The sequence below is a fragment of the Herpailurus yagouaroundi genome, unplaced genomic scaffold (genome assembly GCF_014898765.1).
Source record: "Herpailurus yagouaroundi ecotype Mexico unplaced genomic scaffold, PumYag 28, whole genome shotgun sequence".
NCBI lineage: Eukaryota > Metazoa > Chordata > Mammalia > Carnivora > Felidae > Herpailurus > Herpailurus yagouaroundi.
Window position 1 is genome coordinate 108689010 of NW_024412376.1, and position 24469 is coordinate 108713478.

At 38.7% G+C, this 24469-nt stretch overlaps 1 protein-coding gene and 1 long non-coding RNA gene across 6 annotated transcripts in view; one reads left to right on the top strand and one right to left on the bottom strand.

The window, feature by feature from the left end:
* RASSF6 (Ras association domain family member 6) overlaps positions 1-24469 on the top strand; it is a 49431-nt gene extending 24962 nt beyond the window's left edge. The window contains exons 2-10 of one of the 4 annotated variants that reach the window (XM_040481308.1): positions 1932-2010; positions 6408-6547; positions 12196-12293; positions 13734-13918; positions 17778-17879; positions 18226-18277; positions 23297-23415; positions 23522-23619; positions 23721-24469. In XM_040481308.1, the coding sequence (XP_040337242.1) occupies positions 1932-2010; positions 6408-6547; positions 12196-12293; positions 13734-13918; positions 17778-17879; positions 18226-18277; positions 23297-23415; positions 23522-23619; positions 23721-23796 (949 nt within the window). In that variant the 3' untranslated portion in view covers positions 23797-24469. Of the gene's footprint in view, positions 1-1931; positions 2011-6407; positions 6548-12195; positions 12294-13733; positions 13919-17777; positions 17880-18225; positions 18278-22480; positions 22723-23296; positions 23416-23521; positions 23620-23720 lie in introns of those variants that run through there. The other 3 variants (XM_040481298.1, XM_040481330.1, XM_040481319.1) reach the window with 3 other exon arrangements.
* LOC121034494 (uncharacterized) lies at positions 1207-13505 on the bottom strand. 2 transcript variants are annotated; one of them, XR_005792463.1, is made up of 4 exons: positions 13211-13505; positions 7923-8002; positions 6985-7057; positions 1207-1795 (listed from the first exon to the last, which is right to left on the bottom strand). It is a non-coding gene; the product is annotated as an uncharacterized LOC121034494 (long non-coding RNA). The 2 variants fall into 2 exon arrangements; XR_005792462.1 differs by lacking the exon at positions 1207-1795 and having other exon boundaries at positions 6726-7057.

Sequence of the window (24469 nt, forward strand, 5' to 3'; positions counted from 1 at the left end):
TCGTGAGTTCGAGCCCCCCGTTGGGGGCTGTCAGAGCCTGGAGCCTGCTTCAGATTCTGTGTCTCCCTCTCTGTCTGCCCCTCCCCTGCTCACACTCTGTCTCTCTCAAAATAAATAAACATTAAAAAAAATTTTTTTTAATAAAATAAAATTAGAAAGTCGGATGGAAAGAGTATGTCTACGTGATATCAAGCATAAAAATCAATATACATGAATTCTGTCATTCAGCATTTAATAAATCTTTATTGAATAAGAGCCTACTCTGATCAAGTCTCTGTTCTAGCACTAGGAAGACAGTAATGAATAAAATAGACCAAAATTGCTGCCCTCATGGAGCCAATATTCTTATGGGAGGGAAACAGATATTGAAGATCGAAGGAATTTTAACAAATGATATATTTGGAAATTTAATATGAGATTTCCCACCCCATCCCCCATAAAACTGTTTATGTAAAGATGTTTTTTCCCCCTTTATTTAGCATGTTTCCATTTTTAGGAATAAGAATTTCTCTGATCATTTCATTCAACCAGTGTTCATAGAATTCTTACTATGTGCCAAACACTCTTCCAGGCACATGGAACGTAGCGCAAGCAAAATATACAAACACACCTATTCTCGTGGAGCTGCGGTCCGGTGAGAGAGACTGAATATAAGACAAATAAGTAAAATACGTGTAAGGTTAGATGGTGACTAAGGAGCAGAGATAAGAAAGCAGGATAGGAATGTTAGGAGAAGGCAAACCTTTAGATCAAGTGGTCAGGAAGGACTCCTTGTAAAAAGGACTTCTGAGTAAAACGTTAAAGAAAATGTGCTAACAGTGTGACAGTAGGGGTAGGGGAGGGGAGCTCATTCTAGATGGGGATGAGCAAGTGCAAAGGTCCTGAGGTGAGAATGTGTCTGACATATTCAAGGAATATTAGAGTCCAGCGGCTAGAGAGTGTAGTGAGTGAAGGAAAGAATAGTCGGAAATGGATCAAAGGGAAACAGAAGACCAAATCACATCTGGCCTTTTAAGTCACCAGAAGGCTATTGGCTTTTATTCTGAATAATGAAAAGATAATTGGAGAGGGTCACCTGGGTGACTCAGTCGGTTGAACGTCCAGCTCTTGATTTCAACTCAGGTCGTGATCTCACAGTTTGTGAGTTCAAGTCCTACATCAGGGTCTGTGCTGACAGTGAGGAGCCTGCTTGGGATTCTCTCTCTCTCTCTCTCTCTGCCCATCCCCAGCTCTCACTGTCTCTCAAAATACATAAATAATCTTAAAAACATTTTTTAAAAGATACTGGAGAGTTTTGAGCCAAGGGGAGATGATTATGTTTGCACCAAAATAATACCTACTGTTACAACAGACTACAGAATCAGGGAGGCTTTTAGGAGACTGTTGCAGTAATCCAGGGATGAGAGGATGGCTTGGACCAGTAGGTTAGGTAGGGTAAGGATCTTAGGCTGTGGTGGCAGGGGAGAGGAGAGAAGAGTGTCAGGAACCATTATTCCCACGAGCCCAGCTGCCTCACAGGAAAAGTAACTCGGGAGCAGCGACCATTCCTGAATGGTGACTATACCGCTGGTGGGAAACACAATGTCAGGCACATACTAGGTGCTTAATGTAGGCTGCTTAAATGTTGCAAAACCAAAAAGAAATGTGAAGCCAAATCTCTATTTTATGGCTGTCTCCTGTCAACCAACAGTCTTCTCACCACTTTCCCCTCATTTTCCCTTCTTTGGTGATTTATTTGTGAATTAGCCCCTCCAGCATTTGTCGATGTCCCAAGAAGACTTCCATTTTCAATGACCTGCATTAAGGTAAAACCACAGAACAGTAAGGATTCCATTGAGCCATACCTATCTCATACCTATGTGAGCTGAATGAATATTATTGCCTTTTACTGTCCAAGGGCATGAGTATAACCAAATGTAACTTTTTTTTAGGGAACAACTCAACTCTTTATTGAAGACCTATAACATTTTTTACGAGAACCAGAAAAACCTGCATATTTTATGTGGACAGGTAAGCCCATGAAACTAATGCAAAATACGGTTTAATTCACAGAAAGAAATTCCATAGAGGTTATATAAAGGAATCAGGATGGGTTGGAGTCTATAATCTAGCAGCACAAGTGGTCTGGAAAAACAGGTGAATCTTTGACTGGATCATGACTTTCGTATTTAGACTCTATCACCAAATCCCAGTCCTGGGACATGTGACCTTTTAAGCAGCTTTGGGGACAGGAAAAGCATTTAAAAATCATTTTAGGGGCGCCTGGGTGGCGCAGTCGGTTAAGCGTCCGACTTCAGCCAGGTCACGATCTCGCGGTCCGTGAGTTCGAGCCCCGCGTCGGGCTCTGGGCTGATGGCTCAGAGCCTGGAGCCTGTTTCCGATTCTGTGTCTCCCTCTCTCTCTGCCCCTCCCCCGTTCATGCTCTGTCTCTCTCTGTCCCAAAAATAAATAAACGTTGAAAAAAAAATTTTTTTTAAATCATTTTAATGACCTGTTTACTTTCTAGTTTTAAAACAGTGTATGAATAGATTTTAAACAACAGTTCCACTAGAAAGCTATTATAATACTTTCTTGCAAATGTGCCAGAACAGATAGAGAAGGTGGTATTATCCCGTGGTGACATCATTTGTAATGGAGAGAGTATCTTCAGTCCATACCCATGGGGGAATGCTCGAATAAATAGGACACAGGCTGTAACATAGTTTGATTTGGTTGTTAAGATGAATCAGATTCCAATGACTGTGTACTATGGTATAATAACAAATTTTAAAATGTGAAAGAAACACTTCAGAAAAGTCCTGAATCTAGAAAGTATTTTTAGGAGTGCAAACTGGCCTTAGACTTTTCCTTTCTTCCTTTTCTTCTCCTCCTTTGAATGCTTCGTTCTCCACAGATCTCTCCACTTAGCCTTGCATTCTAATGGGGCTCGCTTCACATCGTTACAGTATCTTCCTGGCCGTAAGGAACATTGGAATTTTGTACCTCCTATTCAAATCTTCACATTTGATGGTACAACATTGAGTTTAGGCCACTGTGACTTGGCTTAAAATTGCAGTTGAACACAGAGAAACTTACTAGCCACTCTGGCCTTTACTAGTGAAGTTAAATGATTTAGTTTGATTGAATATTTCAGTTACCTTCCCATACGTAATAGAAAAAGGAAATAACTAATCTCTTTACAAAGAAATGGGCCTAATTTTTAATTATTTCAATATCATCCTATATCCTAGATCTCTGATCTATATCATTGTGAAGATAATTTAAGAAAAAATCCAAACTTTAAAAAAATGACTATTTATATTTCAGTTCAAGTTTCTACAAAGTTCACGATGTGAAGAAGTTTGTTTCCTTGAGGAAAATGTTCGAATTTTGATGTTATGAACATATAATGTGAGGCATGTTCTTCCCAATTCTGCAAATCAGTGTTCAATTTACCATACAAAAGTCATTTAATTTTTTTTAATTACGTGAAGTAAAGTCCACAGTAAGACTGTCAGATTGCTTAACCTTTCCAGCTTTACTCACTGGTCAATAAAGTGAGAGTCCAGAATTCTCAAAGCATTCTGACTGAATTTCAATAATAGACACCATTAAAGGGGGCAATATGGAGGACGACATGTAGCTTTCTTAGTCTCTGGTTAATTAAGCAAATATTGATTGCCTACCATGTGCCAGACACTGTTGTAAAAGCTGCAGATAAAGCAATGAAGAAATGGGACATAATATCCTGCCTCGATGCTTCTTACACTAGAGCACACCGACAAGAAACGAAATATGTAGTATATCAAATGGTAATAAGGGCCAGGGACAACAGCAAAGCCGGGACGAGAGCTCAGGGATCTAAGTGGGGAAGGGGAAGAGGAGCGTTTGACCAGAGACTGCGAAAGATGTGAAGAAACAAACCTTGCAGAAGCCTCTGGGACGCACATTCGGGCAGAGACAGCAGCCCCACCAAGGGGCCGGAGCTGAGCTAGTGTCGTTGAAGTACAGCAGGGAAGCCAGTGGAGCAGGAAGCTTGTGGGAATGGGGAATTAGTAGACGATGCAGCTAGAGAGATAACTGCAGAGGAAAGCACCAGAGCGTCTGGGTCTTTAGATCATTGTGAAGACCGGAGCGTGTACTTGGAATGAGGTGGAAAGCCACTGGGGAGTTTTGGGCAGAACAGTGACATTATCTGAAAGGATTCACTTTACAAGAATCCCTCTAGCTATGGGGGAGCTTGGGCCTTTCATATGAAAGGCCAAGAGAAGAATGAGAAAGAAAACTCCTGCAGTAATCCAGGCAAACAATGAAATGGCATGGACCAGAACCACGGTAGTGGATACAGTGAGTATAGTAGTCACGTTAGGGATGTATTTTCAAGGTGGAGCTCATAAGATTTGCTACTGCATCGGATGTTGAGTACAAAAGAAAGATTAAAGGTGACTCTAAAATTCCTGGCCTGCGCAACTGGAAGGATAAGGCTGCTATTTACCCAGATGGGAACAGAATGACTTGGAGAGGAAAATATTCATGGGAGAAAGATCAAGAGTTAATTAGGAGCATCTTAAGTTTGATGTCAGGAAGGCAGTCAGACGATTGGAGTTTAGGGGGAAGGTTTGGCTAGAAATATAAAGTTGGAAGCTATTAGTTTAGAGATGGCATATAAGGATCTTAGAGACTGCCAAGGATACGGGTAGATCTAGAAGAGAAGAAGCCTAAGGATTTAGACAATGAGATTAAATTAGTGTAAACAAGCCTTCGGTGACATATTTAGTTCATCTATAAAGAGATGCTTTGTGAAATTAAAAAAAAATATTCTTGTATTCCTGGGACACCTGGGTGGCTCAGTTGGTTGAGCATCTGACTCTTGATTTTAGTTCCGGTCATGATCTCACAGTTGTGAGATCAAGCCCCACATCGGGCTGGGCGCTGTGCATGGAGCCTGCTTAAGATTCTCTCTTTCCTTCTGCCCCTCCCCTGCTCGTGGGCTCATGTGAACTCTTCCTCTCTGTCTCAAAAAGAAATATTCTGATACTCCTTACATGAGAAAACCTAACGTTATCTGATAACAGTTGGAGTGTTTCTTCTTGCAAGCAAGAATGCGATCATCTCAGAAGAGCAGTTATTCTGTGAGTTTTTGATGTAGGGGATCAGTTGAAGTATAATTAAACAAAGAAGGGATGCTATACATCGGTAACTAAAAGTAGGACCCGCATCATGTGCTGCCATTTCAAAGACTAAATTATGTTTGGTTGTTCAAAACAACTGATGGGTATCCTGACCTCTCAGTAATCTGAAATGTGAACTCAAAAGCGGGAGAAAGAGCATAACTTTGTTTCAGGAGTGACTCTGAAGTTAGTTTATCAGCCCAAGAAATAAAAAGCAACAACATTTATGAAGCGCTTATTAAATATCAGGTCCTATGAGTTAGGGACTATAATGATGTCCATTCTTCAGAAGCAGCAGGCTTAACTGTGTTCAGCATCTTGTCTAAGGTCACCCAGTGAGGAAGTGACAGAGCCCAGGTTCAAACACAGGTCTATCCAGTTCCAGAGTCTGGAGTGTTCATTACACTCTCCAATAACAAGTCCTTTACATTTTCTGATAATTGATTTTTCATAAGAACAGTAGTTATTGGATGTTATAGTAATTATTGGATGGTTGGAATGTGATTTTTCTTGGTTTCTGTATTTTTTGAAACCATTTTTTATGTTATCATTTCTGTAATGATAACATTATTTTAATAGCAGAAAGACTTTTACATATACAAGCGAAAAATAGATTAGAAAATATATTCTATTCGACTATGCTTTGGCATTAATATTTACACCCACAGAAAAAGTAAGTGTTCACAGTCCGTGTTTGCATGGAATTTCCTTCTTTTGTTACATTTCCAACTTAAAAATTAGTCAAATGCTATTGATTTTTTCAAATATGTAATTTCTGTTATACATTTTACACTGTTTTTCATACATTTCTAACTCATTCTGCATAATAATTTCGTGAGTTAAAAATTTCCTGTTCAGAAATGAGCAAATAGCCACTAAATCTCTGAAGAGCTATTCTTCTGATTTCTAGTTTAGTATAGTTTTCAATTCTGCTTTAATTTTACGTTGAATAGAATTAACCTTCTACCTCATTGAAGAATCCTCGAGTTCAGAAAGCATTTTAACATGCTCTGCCCTCTGGTGGGCATATCATTACCATTATGACTTTACTGGTTAGAGCTGCTTTCAAAAATAAAAGAATGTTTCCAAAATTGAATTATTTTGAGGATAAATTGAAAAGCCAAACAACCCTATCGGGGAATTTCTTTTTATCTATTAAAATGGCTTATAGACTCGATCTCTCCATTTTCAGTTAAAAGATTAACCTTCTATAAATAACACAAAAACAATGTTTGAGATGATTGGTTTCTTCTGCAGACAGAAGATGGCAAACTAATTGTTGAAGGAATGTTGGACATTTTCTGGGGAGTAAAACAGCCTATACAGCTAAAAATACAAGATGAGAAACAAATCCCTTCTTTTACTAGGTTGAAATCACCAGATGTCTTTCCCAAAAGGTAAGCTATCTTTCACTTTTTTTTTTAATGTTTATTTATTTTTGAGAGAGAGAGAAAGAGAGAGACAGAGTACAAACTTTGGGGGGGGGGGGGTTGCGCAGAGAGAAAGGGAGGCACACAATCCGAAGCAGGCTCCAGGCTCTGAGCTGTCAGCACAGAGCCCGACGAGGAACTCAAACTCACAAACAGCGAGATCATGACCTAAGCTGAAGTCAGACGCTTAACCGACGTAGCCACCCAGGCACCCCTATCTTTCACATTTTAACTCCTTAGAAGATCATCCTCATATTGACTTACATTTATTGTGTGCACTCTTAAAGATGGGAGCTCTAAAGCTTCTAACACTATCTCATTTAATCCCCAGCAATTCTGTGAAGTAGGTGTTCAGAACCCAGAACTCTAAGGGTTTAGGTAATTTGTGCAAGATGTCCAATTACCATGTAGCAGGACTGGGCTGGACCTCAGGTCTACCTCTCTGCTGTGTTGTTTCTCTCCTGGAAGATTGCATTCCTTCGTTAGAAAAGACAAATTTCATTAGCCCGTTAGCCTGGCCTTGTCACCAAAAGGGGAGATAAAATTTAAATTTCTCTTTTCCTTGGAACAGAGGGCTCTTCCTGCTTTCTAGAAAGGAGATTTAATTATGCTCCACCTGATTGTCCTGATCTTGTTCAACAGGGCACAACAAAGTGCAGTTGGAGCTCAGTAACAATGTGAGACAGTTCTCTGTGTGGGTTTATGCAACTGTACCTTGAATACATTAAGTTGGGCTGATTTTTTTCATTATCCTTTGCAATTTTTAGAAAAATAAATACTCTGAGAAGGACTTGTGCATGTAATTTTTTTTTCTTTTTTTCTTCCTTCGTCCCCACTTTCCCTCCTTTTTAATCCTTAACTTTCTGACTCCTCCCCCTGTTGTGCGTCTGTGGGAGGACCAAGACTTCTCTCCCATCCTGCCATCTATAACTGGATGGGCTGGGATTCTAGGAAGAGAGGATGGAAAGAGAGCTGCCAGGACCTTTTCCTCAATCTGATCTTAGGCTATAAGCAAGGAAAACCAAGGATCGCCTTGAGGGAAGCCCCACTTTTTCTCTGGACGCCCCGCTATGATTTGCACCTTGCCAATGTTCTCAAACATGATCCAGCAGTTCTGAACATTTCCTAATTCCCTACACATGCCATGCAGTCTCTTACTTTCCTGACTCCTGGAAAGTCTACTTGCATTTCAACATCGTTTGCCTGATTCCCCTCTCTCAGTCCTAGGAGACTCTGGTCAGGTAACACATTCTCCAGAAAGCCTTTTTCTGACCCTTCAGTCTCTCCTAGGTGCACTGGCAGTTTTTCAAAACACGCCGTTAATGTGTTTTTATGCACCCACCTCGTGCTCTGGCCTGTGAGCTTTTTCAGGGTATGGAGCATGCCTTATTCGTCTGTTATTTGGGGTGCGTAGCAGTGTGCCTGGAATGAAGAGAGTCGAAATACAAAATTGAATAAAGCCCCCATGATCCTGGTAGCTACATCACCTCTGCTCTGTTGTGAAAACTGCCTCTGTCTACCACTTCTGACTAGTGTCCCATCCAGGCTGAGGGCTGCCCATGGGCGAAGGGTCCAGCATTTGTGGAAGAGCGGAAGGGGGACCACAGACTTGGGCAGCCTAATGAAGCCCTGCAACCCTCCCCTTCAGGTCCTTAGGTGACCGATGGGGCTGATGATTCTAAGTGACTAGGAGCATCCTTTAAAAGGAGAAATTACCCCTGGGCTCTGCTTTTAGATAACTGCACAAGAAATGAATTTGGCAAAATTAGCTATCATTAGTCATATTGCCGAAAAACTCATTACAAAGTTCTCTGAGCAGCCGGCTGCTTTTGATGCAATTTAATTATTTGAGTCATGAAAACTTAATAAGTATGGCACATTAAGGGAAGATGTCAAGGAGATACAGTAAGGTACTCGTATTACCACATTGTCTTTTTTTTTTTTAAATAGCTACCCCCAAGATATTTTTAATTTTTTCAAATTAAAATTCAAAACACTTGTTCCTAAAAATCCTCACTGTGGGGAAAAGTTTCAAGAGACCAGGTAGACAAAGTGATATTGATGCCTGTCCATACACTGTGGCAGATTAAAAGTTAATATTTTCACGATGTGCCTTCCATGGACACCAACTGTGGTTTTCATTGTTTATCAGCACATTGCTGTGAACCAAAGAGGAATTACTTCCCTTAGTTTAAAGTTGAGAAAGAATTCCCTAGAAAACTTTGCTTGCCCTTTACCACAGTAATGAAACTTACCAGGAGAACATATGAAGTGAAGGGCACACTTGTGGTGTATCAGATCTTTCTGGAGGTTGAGAATTATCAGAAAGAGATCCTACTCCTCTCACACTCAAAAGCAAGATTAGATTGTCACGATTCATTAGCCAAGAATCCTCCGTGGGAAGCAGTTGAACACTCAGCGGGAAGGTGCATATAATTTGGAGTGGCTGTTCCTTGGCCTCTGTTCCCTAGTGGGGTGCAAAACCACCTAAGGTCCTGTCTTTGTTTCAGTCTGGTCCTAGACACCTTCACTCTGGTTGCCATCCTTAAGGGTAGCATTCATTTAAATTCTGAGCCTTGAATGAAATCATATAAAGAAAGGGACTAGGGGCACCTGGGTGGCCTAGTAGCTTAAGTGTCCAGCTCTTGATTTTGGTGTATGGTGAGATTGAGCCCTGCATCAGGCTCTGCACTGACAGTGTGGAGCCTGCCTGGGATTCTCTCTCTCTCTTTCTCTCTCTGCCCCTCCCATGTGTGCACATGTGGTTGCTCTCTCTCAAAATAAATAAACATTAAAAAAATAAAATAAAAGGAACTATTCCCTCACTCTGTAACCCTCCTCAACTCTCCTTTCTCATACTGGGTTTCTGTGTGCAGAACTTTTTAATTTTTTTTTTTTTAAGTTTTACTTATTTATTTTGAGAGAGAGAGAGAGAGGGAGAGAGTCCCAGGCAGGCTCCACAGAGTGCGGAGCCTGACTTGGGGCTTGAACTCATAAATGGTGAGATCAAGACCAGAGCCAAAAACCAAGAGTCAGATGCTCAATCGTCTGAGCCACCCAGGAGCCCCTGTGTGCAGAACTTCTACCTCTGGTCTCACATGGTCACTCATGTGGTATCTTCAGTGGGTGTATGTAGAATAAAGGACGGGCGTGGAAGTTGTGTACTCGGCTGCAGGAAGGGCTGTGATCTTGTCTTTCTGTTCACCCATTGAGAGAATCATCAGTTTGTCATGCTAGTTTGTTTTAATTATCTTAGAAATGAGTCACACTGAGTCAGCTTAAGGGGAGTGGTAGAAGCTTAAATATAAATCAGTCTGTTTGAACTGTGACCCCTTATGATCCTTTATGGAAACAATTCTGTGGGAAGTACTTTGATCTCTCATATCTGGTCCAAGTATTTTGTTTTGAAATTTTTTCAAAACCTAAAACAAAACAAAACAAAACCACCAAGCCTTCTTGAGGTTATGTTTACTTGCACTAGTTTTCATTGCTGTTTTTAATCTTTCTAAAATCAGCTTTCGCACATTTTGTACAAATCATGACAGAATGACATAAAGAGCAGAAACTGGACAGGTGTACATTTGAATAACATTTATAGTGTAGGTTTTTTTTTTTTTTCTCCCAACGCAGGTAGAAAAATAACCACATCCCATTTGTCTATCAAATTACTACCTCCTTTTGTATTTTGCAACTCATTTGAAAACTTGCCCACAGTTCAAATTTACCAACGTATACATCCTTAAGCATGGTCAGGGCAATGCTAACAGTCTTGCGCTTGAGCAAGTTAAACTATTTGATGTTGCATAAAGTTCCACCTAGTTTTCTTTGAACGACTCCGGGTTAACTGCCCTCAAGCGTAGCCATGTGCACAGTTGCACATGGGTGACTCTTCAAATTACACAATCCAGAGCTCAAAATTGGTGTTTTCTGCTAAGATGGGTAGAGAGGGGAAAGGGCCAGACACTCATATATGGAGCCATGTTTGTCCCCTGTATTTGTGTGATGCCACTAAACTGTAAGAAAGTGAGGACAAGTGTCCAGTCTACCAAGATTACCAAGGATCTATAGAATACCACTGGCCAGGCACTCTTGGGCTTTCTCATCTTCCCCCGTATGAAATAGCATCAGGCTGCCTTGCCGTTTTAGTTTCTGCTTTTTATTGATATTGGGCTTTTCCCATGACTACCACTCTTTCTGTGATAATAGCATCTGCTTCCTCTTGATAATTAATTTCCTAGCGATTGGGGAAGATGAGCAATTTTATCTACCGTAAGAATAACTTGAATCTGAGTCAGGACCTGAAGAGGTTTCCCTTGGGTTAGTTATTATTACCTGTAGTTCTTGGACTTTTCTTACATGTGTTTTAACTGGCTATGTTCTGGATAGTAGAGCTTACTGAAAAATTAACTAACAAATATGTTAAGATTACCTTATTTGCATTATAAGACTATTATGAGACTCAAATGACATAAAAGTTGTAAAAAGACATGAAAAGAATTCAAAGATCAAGGAGAAAATACTCGTGTTTGTCATATTCACCACCACTAGTCTGAATAAGCATTTTTTGTTATTGTTGCCACCAGTGACATTCGGATAGAAGCGATGTTACAAATGTCACATTTGGATAGAGCATATGCCACCACTTACAGTCTTTGGTCATAAGGAAAACAGACATTATGGAAGAGATTTTTAGTAAGAATAAGACCAATCCCAGCAATAACAGTATCCATTAACCTAGAGAAACCCAAGAATATCTTGGATCCCTAATGATTCTTCACCCATCATGAAATGGATACAGGTGACTCTGATGACGAAGACAATGAAAATGATAACTTTGAACACATACTGAGTGCTTACTCTGTATTGGGCACTATTTCAAGAATTTTACACAAATTAACCCACTTAATCTTCTCAGCAACCTCACACTGTTATCATCCCCATCTTATAGATAAGGACACAGAGAAGTGACGTGGCTAAGACCAGATAAATGAAGGAAAAGTGACTGTTGGTCCAGCTGGTAAAAATAAGTAGCTGCCCAGTTTTATGTATTGTAATTATTAGAATGCATTGAAAATTGTTAGTGTTTTATATATAAATCATGTTTTAGAAAAGAAGCTTCCCATACACTTTCCTCCTTTGTAAATTGCATTCTTAGTGGTAAAGAGCCTTAAAGGTAGGCACCGCATCTTATTGAGAGCCACTCTACCCAAAAATGCTTTGAATGCAATAGGAACTCAAAGCATGTTGGCAGAATGAACAGTTTTATATCTAAACTCTCCTAAGAGCATTGTAAGGTATCTGTGTAATGATGGATTATGTTGGTTTCCACTAATTCCATTTGCATACACACATTTTAGAGAATCTATATAACCTTGTGTTTCAGGGTTTCCTCAATTATTATATCAGATCTGCTCAAAATCAGTACAGGAATTATTTAAAATACCCACTGACCATCCCAGTATAAATATAATTTTAATAATATCATAAAATTGTTATAATTTAGGATATGCCTACCATAGTCCCTCAGTATCATATTAATACTCTAAATCTGAAAATCATCATAAGGCTTATTATGAATAGAATTTATGCCATTTACAAGATTTATTACTTTTCAGGGGAATGACACGCTGGGGGGAATTTGATGATCTTTACCGTATTAGTGAGCTGGACAGAACCCAGATTCCAGCATCTAAAGGAACAGATTCCCAAGAAGGTCAGTATCAAACTTTTATTAATGGAGAGACATTTTTTATGTAAATCATGAATCCTAAACGTTTCTCTGAAATTTAACAGTTTACACACCACTATTTAATAAAACTCTTATGTTAAAAATATCTCTTAGGATCATACTAATTTAAGTCACTACAGTGCTCATGTGATGTTTAAGAACTTTACTACATAAAAATACGATGATTTTTAAAATTACATCAAGTCACTTAGATTTACTAGGTTAGGGAAAGCTAATGGTTTGAATAAACTTGTATACATAAAATTCTTTAATATTTTTCCCAAAGTTGGGATTATTTATTATAGTCAGCAGCTTCTTATATCAGACCAAGCCCCTCACATTAAATTCTACATCTTTTTAGAAGCTGAATGTCTTAGTTAATGGATATTTGCGTGACAACACTTCCCAGAAAGAGGCAAATATACTGGAGTCAATATATTTAATTGACTCCAGTATACTGGAGTCAATATATTTAATTGACTCCAGTATATTGTTGTTGACAATTGTCAACAACATTGTAATTGTATATTGTACATTACATTGTATATTGTAATTGACTCCAGTTGTTTCAAGCATTTATTTGAAAAAGAGAAATCAACTTGAACATCAAATGAATTCATATCAAACATGACAAACCAATGGTAAATGGCAGCTCCTATGGCATGTGACATCAGTAGTCATAATGATGATGTGATAGTTGTATTATTACTAGCTGTCATTTACTGAGACTCTGATAAGTGTCTGGTATGATGTCATATATCTCACATAGATTTGGTTTTCATATAATATGTAGAGATACAAGGAGGAGCTGATGACTGGGGTTGGGAGCAGGGTTCATGTTTCTGGGGTGGCCATCTTACCAAGCTGACTTCAGACTGAAAATAGTACCCTGCCGACATTACCTTCATGAATGTACCAACAACTTCCAATGTTGAGTTATTTTTTCCAAACGTTTCTCAAGTCAGTCTTCTCTGCTGTCTCTGTAGCAACTCATATTCAATAACAACCATGATACTCCTTCCAGGATTCCCTTATTTTTGTGTGATGGCCCTTGGCATCTTTTATATTAGGGTCCTTCCAGTTAGCCCTTTGAAAACACTCATCTAAACCCAAGGGAATTCTGATTTCTAATTCTAAATTCTAAGGGAATTCTATGGTGTCTTGGCACCAGAGATACCACAAAAACCTAGTTGCAAAAGCACCAATGCTAGAAGAAAATGAAATCTCCCATGCCTATGGGTTGGTACTCTAATTACAATAGAAACTTCTTTAAAATCCCAAGGTTAAATGGAATACTATTTCTCACTGTTTGAAGCATTATAGTTCACTGCTTAGCTGCATATTTACTTATTAAATACATATACAAATTCACCCAAAGAGGTAGGCAGCTAAATGATATGGCCTTATAATCTTTATTCTTCCTAGATTATTTATCTTATCCCAGTAGCACTCTGAAGGCTTATGCAGATGAAGAGCCAGAATCCCCATTGCTCTATCGCACCATGAGTGAAGCAACCCTGGTGAGAAAAAGGATGAAGCCTCCAATGATGGACAGAAAAGACAGACAGAAGCATAGGGCCTCTATTAATGGGCACTTCTATAACCACGAAGTGAGTTTTGATTCCGCTAATGTCATTTGAAAATGATGTCTATTTTTTTTTAATTTTTTTTTAACATTTTATTTATTTTTGAGACAGGGAGAGACAGAGCATGAACAGGGGAGGGTCAGAGAGAGAGGGAGACACAGAATCTGAAACAGGCTCCGGGCTCCGAACTGTCAGCACAGAGCCCGACGTGGGGCTTGAACTCTCGGACCGCGAGATCATGACCTGAGCCGAAGTCGGCGGCTTAACCGACTGAGCCACCCAGGCGCCCCCGAAAATGATGTCTATTTTAACAACACCGCTCAATTCAACTTACAATTAAAATAGTACTAATAAAATAGTGGTAGTGTATTTAATATTTATTGGGTACTCTCTATGTGTTAGGTGTTAAACTGTTTTAAATTGGATTTTGATGGATTATTTCATCAATCACTAAAACAATTCTATGAAACAGGTACCATTATTTTCCCTACCTTACGTGAGTCAACTGAGGTTCACAGCGGTTAAGCAGTTTGTCTTAGGTCACACTACTTTTAAGTAGCAGATCGGAACTTGAAACCAGCTTTGTCTGACTCCAGAACCCGTTATTAACCACCGTGATGAATGAGCCCTATCTAAGTGGCAGGTTCTGTACCAAACACTGGGGATCTGAAGATGATTCCGATGATGCCTCTCCCAGCATGGAGCTCAGGTGTTGGGCAAAGAAATCAGTAATCGACAAATGGCATTAGAATAATGTAAATGCTACGATGGAGATTGGTTCAAAGTACATTTGAACATTAACATTTAAATAGAGGGGAAAAAACTCCATAGACCTATTATTCCAATAAATCAAACTTCTCATTTTGTCACATCTCCTTCCAGGTCTTGTACATATACACATATTTTTTTATGCAAGCATTTTTATGCAAGGATTAGTTGTTTATAATTTTTATTCTGATATAATTTTTATTCTGATTTTTCACTTAATGTGTTAAATTTATGTGTTTCTTTTCCACAGTTTTTGTAAGACATTTCACTTTGCCAGAGGTAGGCAATGTGTCGTCTTTTTTTTTTTTTTAACTCAAATTTTTCATTGTCTGGTACTTCAGCAATTATTCATCCATTCATTTAATAAATACTTAAAAAGCACTTGCTCTGTGCCAGGTACCATTCTGAGCCCTTTCATACAAAATGTTAACTCATTCATCGTAAGCTTTTTTCCTGTAGGGCTTTCTACCTTATTCCTTCCTCTACCCTTGGGAGCATATCCACGGTATGCCTTTGGAGACTGGTGGGGAGAAACTTCCTTCGTGAATTCTTTGTTCAAATTAGATATCTTCCTGGCTCAAGCATTTACCCTTAGCCATAAAGTAATTTTGACAATCCCCCATAGATGTGCAATGACCAATTGTCCTGGTTTCTATTTCTCAGAATCACGCCGTGTCATCATCTTGTGGGGTGATTTGTGTTAAAGAAGGCTGTGAAAGCCACATTGTTCCAAATGAGCGGCTTCCAGATGGGACCCCTGTACTAAGAATGAAATTGGCACTAAGTTGGCAGCATGGTGTAGTGGCTAAATGCTTGGGTGCCGGAGCTTGACAACCTGATTTCAAATTCTTGCTGAGCAAAGTTTAAAGCTACCTCCATCTCTTAGCCTTTATCATTCCTACTTTACAAGGTTGTTGATGGGACTAAATGGAATAAGGGGAGCTAAGCACTTAGCACAGCGTCTGGCACAAAGGAAGAACTCAATTTACATTAGCTTTATTGTCGTTTGTTCAAAGAGATCAAGCTACACATATTTCATACAGATGCCAGTCGCTGCATTGTAATAACTAGCAGGAAAAAAAAAAACCAAAAAACATTCTATCCATGGATGGGCAGTGAGAGGCATCTAGGAGTTTAAGTTGATAGAGTCATAAGATGTGTTTTTATATCATGATACCCCACGATAACACCAATATTGTTAGGACACGAATAACACTCATTTCAGAGGGTTAGATTATGATATTGTATATAAGTTATGACTATTGACTTGACCTGTGGTATATTTCTATCCGTGCACTAAGGATAGATGATTTTATTTCATTATGTGTTTTGGCCAACAAAACTAATCTAAAACTCTGAAAAACATGATTCCAAATTCATTGTATGTTGGTACTTTAGATGGGCTCTTGGGGTCATCTAGTCCCACTCTCTTATTTTACAAATGAAATCCTTGAGGCCTCTTTAGGCCTCAATGTGAAGTGAGTTGACGAAGTTGGAGTTAGAAGACACTATGATCCAGTTCTCCTAAATCCTAATCTAGTGCCGTTGCCAAACTCCATAAAGATTCTTCTTATAAACAACATCAAGCCACATATGTAACATATCCTTGCCTTAGTGCCAGATGAACGTATGGCTCTCCAGGGCTCCACAGAACTCATAAGCACTGGTCTTATGTGTCACAGAGTGATTCATCAATGCCTCACAATGTCCACGAACATTGAATTTTCTCATACTTAGCAAGAGTTTATTCCAGACAGCCTCCATATATCTACTTTGAAAAATTATTTCCATATCCATATTTCTACTCACACAAGTGCTGTGCATATATGCACTTTAATGTTTATTTTGACATTTATTTACTGGTTTCCCAATATAAGGCTCATCTATCTAACAGTCCATTGAGCCACCCAGAACCCACCCATCTCCATGTCTGCTGAACCCACCACCCCCCTCTTCTAGAGTCTTGGAACACTATTAATATTACGTTTTATTTGTTCTTAGTTATAGTTAATTTATTTTAAATATTTGAACCACATTGAAGAATGGTATGATTATCTAGTGAAAATGTTTTGAACATCCTCAAATGATGTCTTACCTAACTTAATTCTAGAAACAATGTAAAGTTGCTTAAAAGGATGCATAGTATCCAACAACAAAGAAAGCAAACACAAGAAAACAAAATTTTTAAATTGGTGATTTGTGATTTTTCTTTCTTTGCCCATAAGAAGGCCAGTTTCACCAGATGCTCAATATCACTCGTCATTGGGGAAATACAAATCAAAACCACATTGAGATACCCCCTCACACTGGTCAGAGTGACTAAAATTAACAACTCAGGAAACAACAGATGCTGGCGAGGATGTGGAGAAACGGGAACCGTCTTGCACTGTTGGTGGCAATGCAACCTGGTGCAGCTGCTCTGGAAAACAGTGCGAAGGTTCCTCAAAAAATTAAAAATAGAACTACCTTACAACCCAACAATAGCACTACTAGGAATTCATCCAAAGGATACAGGAGTGCTGATTCACAGGGGCACATGTACCCCAATGTTCATAGCAATGCTTTCAACAATAGACAAATTATGGAAAGAGCCCAAACTTCCATTAACTGATGAATGGATAAAGATGTTGTACACACACACACACACACACACATACACACACAAACACACAATGGAATACTACTCATCAATCAAAAAGAATGAACTGGAGGATATTATGCTAAGTGAAATAAGTCAGTCAGAAAAAGACAGATATCATATGTTTCACTCTCAATTTGAGAAACTTAGATGGCCATAAAAGGAAGGGAAGGAAAAGTAAGTTACAGAGAGGGAGGCAAACCAAAGAGACTCTTCTGTAGGGTGGTCGGGGTGAGGGGTGGCCAAGACTACACTGTGTACACTGTGTGTTAGCTAACTTGACAATAAAGTATTAAAATATAATATAATATAATATAATATAATATAATATAATATAATATAATATAATATAATATTGGGCTCCTCAAAAAAGAAGTAGGAGAAGGAGAAGGAGGCCAGTTTCACCATATTGATTCTTGTTAGTTTGATGTAAGTTTAAGAATTTCCATGGCAATATTTTGTTGTTGTTGTTTCTAGACATCAATTTTCACTCCAGCCTTTGGATCAGAAACTAAAGTCAGAATAAACAGTAATATGAGAACTGAAGAAGTAATTGAGCAACTTCTCCAAAAATTTAAGGTAATCTTTATCACTAAACTGAGCTATAACTGTCTTGTATATAAGTTAACTATAGGTACATAAATGTACTCTTCTGAAAAAGACCTATGAACATGTACATCTAAATTAAATGGTTCGTTTCCGAAGAATTCTTTCTTACAAATAACACCTTTTCATAATTGGGCCTTGAGAGATTATATTATTCTCTCAACAGGGAGCAGAAAAGGATTCTTGTCTAAAAGTGTATAACAAAACTGAGGAAAAAGATACAGATTTGGGGTCTGGCTGGCTCAGAAAACATCTGCCAATGACCAATCAATCAAATATGAAAGAATTCATGTCTGCTTATTTTTTTTTCCATTGACAGATTGAAAATAGTGCCCAGGATTTCGCACTTTACATTATTTTTGCAACAGGAGGTAAGTGTGATGCCTCTTTTTACACGATTCCAGTATGTTATAGTTTTCTGCCCACAGGGGAAGCCCAAGAGCAGCTAACCCTCTTTCTGTGGAAGAAAGGGAAGGAAGGGAAGAAGAAGAAAAGTGGGGAGGGTATTTTAGAAGGTTATTCATATTGCACAGTTTCAGAGGAAGATAACCTACGAATAAGATATCCTAGAAGAGTGTATAATACAAAAGAGTTTGCTTTTTGGCCAGACATCAAAAATTTCCTGAATGGCAGTCAGTGCCTGGGAGAGTCTATGGAGAGTTCCAAAGAATTGTTACACACTGAAGTCCTTGACTTCTGGACCTCTTTCTTTTTGGCTTTCCCTTCTCCTTCTAGCTCTTACTGCAGTCATCAATGCATACCATTTGTCTCTGATCTTGTTATTACCTCTTTCTTACACAGTGTCTGACACGCTGTAGGAGCGTTCTCTCTTCCTCAGTAGAGAAAAATATGCAGAAGTTGGTGGTAGGGAGTAAAAGGTTAGCATTGGGAAGAGGCTATATGTGGGGTGCTGGGAACAGGATGGAAGAGAGATTAGAGAAAAATCTAAGGCAATAGTGAAATGATCTTTTTGAAAACTCTTAAGTTGAAAAAAATTATATATTAAATTGTAGAAATATCTCCAGTTAGAGTTTAAGTGTCAGAATGTTTGAGCTGGAAATTGAACAGAATAAAATAATACATTTTGATACCAGGACAACTGTAAGAAAATGGAAGTCGGATCTTCAAACATATACAAAATTAAAGTCCTTATTAATTTAAAGCTGAAATGTAAGAAATATAATATAAAGTGTAAAAATTCTAAGGGTGTGTGTATATATTCATATTCTAATTGTTTAGGAAAAAACTAAAAGGTATAAAATAAAAAGCAGAGACAAGGGTGCCTGGGTGGCTCCGTTGGTTAAGCGTCCGACTTCAGCTCTGGTCATGATCTCACAGCTCATGGGTTCGAGCCCCACGTCAGGCTCTGTGCTGACAGCTCAGAGCCTGGAGTCTGCTTCAGATTCTGTGTCTCCCTCTCTCCTCTGACCCTCCCCCACTCACACTCTGTCTCTCTCTCTCTCAAAAATAAATAAAATGTTTAAAATTTTTAAATAAATAAAAAGCAGAGACAGACTTATAAAAATGTAAAAGATAGAAACAGCAAATTACGAAAAATATCAGATAAAAACTTAATACGTATAATATCAAATAGTTCTTGCAAAGTGACAACAAAAAGACAACTCAATGAAAATAGAACCCACAACGCAATATTATCTCACATTTATCGGATTGGCGAAATGTTTTTGAAGGATTCTACCTATGTGTGGTGTGGTGAAGGGTAAAAGGGTATTTTCATGCAGTTTTGGTGAAAATATGGCTGTCTTTACTTTTTTGGAACTCATTCTAACAATATTATTAAAATTTACAGTATAAGTACCCTTTAACCTGGCAATGCCACTGCTGAGAATCTATTCCACAAAACTAAAAGGACTAGTACCTATAGATTTATGTGCAAGGCTATTTATAATGACAAAAAATTAAAGACAAAGTCACCTATCACAGAAGAATGATTGAATAAGTGGTTATGCAGCCATTGAATGGAATGTGTCAGATTATACCAGTTAAATGGAGGGGATTCCATAATATATATTACATGAAAGATGCAACATGACTAAAAATGTATATCATATGATCCCATTTTTCTAGAGGAATTACAAACCCCTACTTAAATATAGGGGTATAGGGGCGCCTGGGTGGCGCAGTCGGTTAAGCGTCCGACTTCAGCCAGGTCACGATCTCGCGGTCCGGTCCGTGAGTTCGAGCCCCGCGTCAGGCTCTGGGCTGATGGCTCAGAGCCTGGAGCCTGTTTCCGATTCTGTGTCTCCCTCTCTCTCTGCCCCTCCCCCGTTCATGCTCTGTCTCTCTCTGTCCCAAAAATAAATAAACGTTGAAAAAAAATTAAAAAAAATAAATATAGGGGTATATATGATCATATGATCAGGAAGAAAGGTATGAAATGATAAATATGAAGTCACTGACACCACTTACCCCGTTAGGGGGTCAGGACAATGCAAGAAAGAGGATGGAAGGAGGAGGGGCACAGAAGGAAAAACAAAAACAACAAGTAAATCATTTTTTTTTTAAAAATATGTCTGTGATAAAAACAGCAAGTATGACATGACCACCTGTACGTATTGTGTGTTTGTGTGTGTGCATAAAGAGATATACGAAGGGTAGGCCACACAGAGGGTAAGGCTGATTGTCTCAGGGTTCTGGGATTCCAGGTGATTTTTACTTTCTGCCTTTTGCTTTTCCCCATAGTTTCAATTACAGTAGCATACGTGGTTTTTTAAGATTTTACTGGGGAAGGGGCAACCAGGTGGCTCAGTCAGTTACGTGTCCCTCCGACTCCTGCTCAGGTCTTGATCTAGCGGTTTTTGAGTTTGAGACCCACGTCGCACTCCCTCTGACACGTTGGAGCCTGCTTCGGATTATGTGTCTCCCTCTCTCCACCCCCTCCCCACTTGCTCTCTGTGTGTCTCTCTCTCTCAAAAATAAAACATCAAAAAAAAATTTTTTTTTAACTTTATTGAGGAATAATCGGGAATAATTGACAAATATAATTGCTATATTGAAAGTACAATGTGATGACCTGATACACATATACATTATGGGATGATTACCAAGATCAAGATAATTAACATATCCTCACATCACATAATTAAGGCTTTTTGGGTATGTGTGAGAATGCTTACGATCTACTCTCAGCAACTATCAAATGTACAATACCATACTATTAACTCTGGTCACCAAGCTGGAGATTAAATCCTCAGAACTTATTTACATAATAACTGAAAATTTGTACATACATCCCCCTCGTGTCTCTCCCTGATAGCATGAATTATTTTTATAATTAGAAAAAAAAATGTTTATTTTCACCACAGAACTGTAGTTCGTTAAAACTTTATCTGTGAAAATCATGTTTTATTTTGTTTTTCGTGTCAAAAATGCTTGCACACAAAATCCAGAACAGAAGATAACCCTAAGTAGCACCTTTTAGGGATCAGGAACAGAGAGAAGAATGGAACCTATAGCACCTATTTAGGCATTAATCTGGAAAATAAAGGCAGGTGCATTTTAACACCTCGCATCTACTAAGCCCAGGATCTATAACAGTGTTTTTCAAATTCTAGTGCACTTCAGGATTACCTGAGAAGTTCATTTAAAATACAGACTCCCAAACCCATCCAGATCTAGGAACAGTCTGGGAATATGTATTTCTTAATAATTATCCCAGAAGCAAATTCATGAAGCAAGAAACCTTGCTCTGGAATATTAAGAACACAACAAACAGCGGAGGCAGTTATACCACATGTAGAGGTCAGAAGAGGATTCTAGTATGTTAAGATGAGCTAAATTACTGGGGCTGTAGCCTTGCCTCAGAAATGCAGAGGAATTAAAACCATGAACTCTGACTCTGTGGAAACAAGAACGGATAACATTACTGACTTTTTCCTGGGGTAAGTCCCACCCAGGAGATGAGCACAGTTCTGATTCTTGAAACTTTTAAGTGCCTGACATAATTGATTTCCTAGATGACAGCGTAGAAAGGACTAACCGGTCTACCCGTTTCCCTTTTCAGTCTCTTTCAACATAGCAGACAGATTGTTCTTTAACAACAGAAGTCAGACAATGTCATATCACTTCTCATCCTCCAGGGGTCTCCCTTCCCGCAATAAAGCCAGAGTCTTTATGCTGGTCCCAGTACGTGTTCACTTCAACATTTAATATTCCTTTCCTCATCTTTGTGTTAGCTTCCCTGGTCCCTTGCTGCTCTTTGATAGCATTAGGCATGCACTGACCTGTAGGATGCTCTACTTATCTACTTACTGTGTTTGGAACACACCTCCCCGAGAGCTCCATGGTTCCATACCACATCTGCTTCTGGTTGTTTTCAAATGTTACATCTTCAGTGAAGCCTTTCTCAGCCACCCTGCCAATAATTGCATACTTGTCCCCTGTACACACCTATTTACACAGACCCATACTTTCTATCCCTCTCCTTGCTTTATTTTTCTTCTGAGTACTTATCACTAATACATGATATGTTTCATTGGCTTATCCTCCTTGTTGTCTGTGTCCTCCACTAGAACGTAAGTTTCGTAAGTGGATTTTACTCTGCTTTGTTTTAGAAGGTGCCCAGCACAGAGAACAATGCCTGACACATAGTAGGAACTCAAAAAATATTTGAGAAAGGAGGAAAGGAGATGAATGTAAGGACACAGTGTTCTGTTCGTGCTTCGTTCTGATAAAAATGAAATGACAGATGTGAAATTATTTTGACAGAAAGTTGGAAGTGGTTTTGTGAGTGGGAGTATTTATAACTTTTGGAAATTTGAAATTCTTGGCATATAACAAATTGGAAGTTATTTCCTTTCTCATCTCATTATCATGGCATGGATGAAGCCCACAGATGAATGAAATAATAAAAACACTGACCTGTGATGTGAAAGACATTCTCAACATGTTTTTAAGGAAGACCCAAGGATTTGATTGAGATGAGAAACAAAGGAATAATTGAGGATAATTATAAAGTTTTGGACCTAAACAACTGGAAAGATGGAAATACATTAACTGAACTAGGAAAGAATTAATAAATATTTGCTGAATGAACGAATGACAAATGATGAAGAATTTTTAGGTGTGTCACTTGGTAAAAGCATAAATGGCACTGGAGATTTGTCTGAACATCCAAGCTAAAGGCAAGATTGAATTATCTGAGATATAAATCAAACCTTAAGGTCTAGCAAGACAAAGAAGTTCTCCTTGGGTTCTTTTAAAGGTTTTACTTTTAATTTACTCCTTTGAATGAGTGCCTCCTGGTGTATGTTCTTCTTAGGTCTTCTCCCCGCGTGAGCTAAAGAAACAAAATGAGTGGACAACTTGTCTTTCTTCTTTTTCTCTACGATGAACTGCTAACTATAGTTGATTCCTGTTTTCATTTGTAGAGCGGAGGCGGCTAAAGGAGACAGATGTCCCGCTACTGCATAGGCTCGTGCAGGGACCTTCCAAAGAGAATGCTCGCATTTTCCTCATGGACAAAGATGAAAAAGAAATTAGCAGTGATGTATGGATACTGTCACCCTGAATCTCTCTTTGCTTCCTCCTGGCCCAGCACCTCTCACAGAATCTGCATTCTTTTTTGTTTTGTTTTGTTCTGTTTCCCTTTTCAGGTGGCTCAGTACATTAACTTTCATTTCCCTCTCCTGGAATCCATCCTTCAAAGATTAAATGAAGAAGAGAAAAGAGAGATTCAAAGAACAATAACAAAGTAAGTTGGGAGTATGTATGCTGGGTGCCTATTCCTATAAGAGGTTCAGCACACAAATTGTGTTCAATTTTTAATACCCTTTTTCTCCTTCTCCTTTTCAGATTCAGTACAGAAAAGGCTATTATAATGAAATGTCTCCAAAGTAAACGGGTAGTAAAAACTGAGACAACCGTTTAGCAGACCAGGCTGTAATTGCTGAAACTCTGAAACACTTCAGCAAAATTAGAGGGATATTACTATTTGATGAATGCACAAATTCCATACTTGCATTCATACAAATGTCTGTGAACTTGAGTCTGTGGAAAATTGAATGTTGAAAAAGCTTGTCTCTCTTTGAAGTGATGAGTTGACCTAGGCTTCACAGTTGCACTGAAAGGAGCTGGAATTTGTTTCAGGAACTGAAACAAGCTTGGATACTGTGTATCCAAAATACTTTCTTATAGTAAAACACTCCATGAACTTGAATCTAAATGATGTCTTCAGATATCATGTAGGGTAAACTTCTTTCAGCTTGAACTGTCAAGAGAATTAAAAAATCATCAACGGATTCTCAGAACTGATTCAGGAGTAAAAGCTGCCAGCTCTTGAAATAAAAAGGAAGCACACTCTTACCCTACAAAGGAGTCTGATAGTGAGTGATCGTGTTTCTCAGCTCCGTGCAAACTCTAGCTTCTTCATGAAACCCAGGGCTGTCTCTATATGGTTGGTGGCTTTCGGCTATTTGTAACATCAGAGCTATCAGTCCTTTGGGATAGAAAAGATGGTTGGATTTCTGTTAAGAAATCCAAATTGCAATTTCCTCAACCCGAACCCTTCTTTTTTTTTTTTTTTTCTGTTCTTCTCATGACTT